Genomic DNA, 4,851 nt, shown 5'->3' on the forward strand with positions numbered 1-4,851 from the left:
GGGTTCTCAAGGCAAGAATACTGAAGTGGTTTGCCATTCCCTTATCCAATGGACCACATTCTGTCAGACCTCTTCATTGCCAATGTGTAAATATTGAATAGTTCTGCTTTGAAGCACAAACCTCAACTAATCATGCAGTTGACATTTCCCAGTCACACCAGGATTGACAGTTAATTTATGTAGATCTTGATGTAAACTTTCTCATGTGATTATAATGTCAGTTTGTGTGTGTGTGTTTAACCAGATATTTATTACCAGAATGGCAATTTTTTTTAAAAAATAAAATTTTCCTTTCTTTTCTTAATTTATTTTTTCTTAAGATGAAAATACTTCTTAAACACTTTCTTCTTTTAGTGTTTAATAGTCCAGAGGATTTTTTATAGCACACTTTGTACAATGGAAAATTATTTTAGAGATACTGTTTTGTAAACATACATTTGTAACTTTAATATTAATAATTGCAGTGAATTTTGATATTTTGTATTTTCATTCTTTTCTATAAGCATTGGTTTAAAATGAAAAGAGACAACAACAACAACAAAAAAAAGAGACTAAGGTACTAATGTTCACTATTTCATGGTGTTTAGGAACCTGTTTTATTCATTGGAACCCTGAGGAAAAACTTGGATCCCTTTAATGAGTATTTGGAGGAGGAACTGTGGAATGTCTTAGAAGAGGTAATTTATGTAATGTTATTAACTTGTTAGCATCAGTATCTGTGTGTGTACATTCATAGCATTGCAAGTAATTAAGGGAAGCTTATCATTTTAACTGTTTACTTTCCAGGAGAACAGTGATGAGATGGGTACACTTAAAATGTGTATATTGATAATGAAAACCAATAATGTAATTCCTCATGTTTTCATTTTAGCTTTTTCTATAGAATCCCAAGCAACTAGATACATTATTTTGTCCTTAACAGAGCTTATTACACTAGACATTAAAACTGTGGGATCACATTCTATGAGTGACCTAGTAAATTAATTACCCTAATTACCCTCCAATGTTCATTTTATTCTTCTGGCCTTAGGGGCTATCTAAGTGGAGACACTAGTTTTTCATTATTAACTGAAATATAAACAAGATCCTTCCAATAAAATGCTATGATGTTTTATTAAAATAGTGTTCATAAAAGTAAATTATTTAGTTGGAATGTGATAATGATTACTTACTGACAATTATATCATTTTATTGCTTAGCATGAATGTAGGTAACAGAACCCTGGTGTTTTGGCTCAGTTTTATATAGATACGTTAATTTCTAGAGGAGTTTCTGTTATTTGTGCTGTGTTTCCCCTTGCCCTACTTCACTGAATTTCCCTACCCTTGCATGAAAAAATTTTGACTATTAAGTTGCTGTTGGTTTGTATATTTTAATACTAATTATTTTGTGTATTAGCCCTAGTTTTGCAAATTGATTCTACTGATGGCAGAAACTTTAGATTTCTAAACCATAGACAGACTTCTAATCTCTCATGGAACCTAGCTCTGTCTTTTGCTTTTAAAACGTGGCACTTGATAAATAGGTACTAAATGTTTGGTTTATTTCTTCATTTCAGAGAAGTATGCCTTATTTCTTTAAAAAAATTTTGTGTTACACAAATCCAGCATCAATAGTATCTCTGTTAGGACACAAGTGTGTCTCATCACACAGGAACCCAAGATCCAGAACCCTGGGCGTCAGCAGCCTATGCATCAGGAACCACATGGTTCAGTCCTTGTGGTGGCAACAGGTCACAGGTCCATTTCCCTGGGCCTTCCTTGTATTATGTGAACTTCCTTTACCGCTGGTCCTGCTCTAGTAAAAGCTTTTCCCCATTTTTTGACTGCATTTCCCTGTCTCCTTCCAGCCCGCACCAGCCTTTCTTTTTGAGAAGTAAGAAGGTTCCATGAAATGTGGGAACCATCTGACATCTGTGTTAACCTCCTGTGAGAAGTGTTGGCACCTATTAGATACACTACACAGTGGGTTACTTTAAAAATATTTATGATGACAGAAATAGGGTACCTTATAAATTCAGTTCATTGTTTTTCAATTTTGCTCTATTCTGTTATTTTCCCAACCTCAAAAATGATCTGAAGTATTTCATATTGAGATGTATAGTTTTGAATAGTATTATTTGATCCATTTTCCTTAAATTATAACTTTTTATATGTTTTCCACAGCTTACAGTGTGATGTGATATTCTGGAGCCAGTTAAATTGTTATTAGAATATAATCCTTTTACACGTAATAATAGTGTTATATGTAAACTGTCTATATGGATTTACTTTCTAATTCATAGGAACAGATATGTCATATGATGAGATTCACTTCTGTCTTCACACTACCAACAAATATCTCCAAGAGCTTCTTAGACAGACATCGTTGCAGATTTTGGGTCTATCACAGTCATCAAGAGACACAATCTCTGTCCTTTTCAAGGACATTCTCTTGCATAAAGTAACACAGTTATCTTGAAGAAGAAATAAAACAGTAATATTACACTATCATCTAATGTGTTCATATTCTCCAGTTGTAACTTCTAGTTATTATTGTCTACTGCATCTGTTGCCCTTTTCTTCCATTCTAATACTTTCTGCCTTGATTTTATGATTACACTACAGAGGGCCTTGATATTCATATTATCTCATAACCATCCCTGATTCATAAATAAATGCAGTATCTCAGAAAACATTATTTTATGAAAAACACTTCCCCTTAACAATTCTTATTTGTCATGAAGCAGATATGGACAACCTGAAGGAAAAGAAAACAACCAGATTAGTTATGTGATGTCATCCAACTCAGGAGTAAGTGTGAGATTATTTCTTCAAAGTTAGAGTATCAGTCTTAACAAAGACCAACCATTTGCAGCACAATCCAAATCTTACCCTTTAGAGTTTTTACACATTTCATGCTATCACTAAGTACCAGTACCATATTTAATCCTAACTCAAAATTCTGCTTTCTAGGGATTGGACTCCATCAGGAGCATAGTTCAGGATCACATTCGTGGAAGTGCTCCAGCATTTAGGATATAGCAAAAATGCTGCTCATTCACCCTTGGTGTTTTGTTATCTGAAGTTGTACTGTGTCACACTACTTATTGGCCATCAATATGTTGGTTTCTTAATTTGAAGTGTATTTCTTCTTTGTTCTTTCACTTTAAGTATAGCCTGAGTTTGCTTCTTGCTCCATAATATTTCTCCAAAATGAATATTCATTGAACTGACCCCTACCACCAAGTGTACTTTCAGATTATATTTGGTGGTTAAAGATTTGTGTTTTTTAATCTAAAGAGTATTATTTTATGAAGATAAATTAGTATAAACATCACATATATCCATATTGTGGGAGAGATAAGATAAAATATTCTATCTTGTTTTTTGTGAGTTTTCATTCACTGGAAGACATTTATGATATTGAAGAAAATGCACTTGACTGGTCCACTATTTATAGACTAAGCTTGGGAAATGTCCCAGGATTACTAATGTATAAGATGGAGTTTTCCATTGTTTAAATTTGTATTATTTTAAATGTTACAAAATTGTAAAGTGTTAATAATATTATATCTTTAGAGAACCAAACTTTCTGTAATTTTTTTTTAAGTTTCCTTTTAGTGTACCAACTTCTATGCAAAATGTACTTTGGTAAAGTTGATTCATCCATAAAGATCCTTTTAGATTTTCTGTTTAAACCACATTGGGAGAAATAGATTCAATTTTTGAGACTTTCTGGACTAGTACCTAGGTGGGGATTGTTGGTGGATGGCATGTGGCAGGGATGAGGGGATAATTGAGATCTTTCTGTCCTGACTTGACTCTACCAACCATCTTTCTCAGTGAACACTAATTGGAAACAGCTTTTCCCATCACATGGCTGTACATGTAAGATACATAAGAAGTCATGAGGACTTTAAAGTTCTAACATTTTAAGTTAGAACAACATTTTCAAAATGTTCTTTCTGTATCCACAGGTACAACTTAAAGAAGCCATCAGAGCTCTTCCTAGTGAAATGTATACTGAATTAGGAGAATCAGGATTGAATCTGAGTGCTGGACAGAGACAACTAGTGTGCCTTGCCAGGGCTATTCTCAGGAAAAATCAGATATTGATTCTTGACAAAGCCACATCCAATGTGGATCCAAGGTATGGAGCTGAGGTCCATGAAACCTGGAATCCATATTGTAAATGTGTGAAAACATTTAGTGATGCTGAAAAGTGTTTCTATGCTCTCTTTGACCCACAGATATCTTTTAATAATGTTAATCACAAGGAAAACAAAGGAAGAAAGCAAGACAGTTATATGCTGTTAATATTGTTATGAGGCATCCTAAGGAAGCTGGATTTCAGCTCCTGATAGTTTTAAGCAATTTCAAGGGAAGACTATTTTCCATCATTTTATGAAAAATAGTAAATTTCTAGATAGACTTTTTATACTTAGGTTTTTAGGAACAAGAATCTATGTTAAAGCATTGATTTTTAATCTTTAACTCTTGTCTGCCTTTCCTGTCTTCACTGAAGTATATCAACTTCTCTGATTCCAGAACTGATGAGTTAATACAAAAAAAAATCCATGAGAAATTTGCCCAGTGCACTGTGCTAACCATCACACACAGGTTGAGCACCGTTATTGGCTGTGAACGGATACTGGTAAGACCCTCACCATTTCAGTTGTGTTCATTTATATTTAATTTTGCACTGATCCTTCCTTGTAAAACTTGATAGAAACCTCCAGTAATTTAATCTTCTCTTGGTTTCTCTTTTCATACCTGAAAATAACTCGAGTAATTAACTTTACTTTCAAAATGTGCTATTAAATAATATATCCAATAACCTTATATTTTCATATAATATTAATATATTTGA

The 4,851-nt window shown here is 33.3% G+C and overlaps 1 protein-coding gene across 1 annotated transcript in view; it reads left to right on the top strand.

The window, feature by feature from the left end:
* Window positions 1-4,851, top strand: part of LOC104982647 (multidrug resistance-associated protein 4-like) — a 41,770-nt gene that overhangs the window by 3,275 nt on the left and 33,644 nt on the right. Inside the window, exons 3-5 of the mRNA XM_010832082.1 lie at window positions 588-677; window positions 3,959-4,131; window positions 4,530-4,635. Coding sequence (XP_010830384.1) covers window positions 588-677; window positions 3,959-4,131; window positions 4,530-4,635 — 369 coding nt within the window. The remainder of the gene's footprint in view (window positions 1-587; window positions 678-3,958; window positions 4,132-4,529; window positions 4,636-4,851) is intronic.

This window comes from Bison bison, unplaced genomic scaffold, assembly GCF_000754665.1.
Source record: "Bison bison bison isolate TAMUID 2011002044 unplaced genomic scaffold, Bison_UMD1.0 scf7180017864535, whole genome shotgun sequence".
Classification (NCBI taxonomy): Eukaryota; Metazoa; Chordata; class Mammalia; order Artiodactyla; family Bovidae; genus Bison; species Bison bison.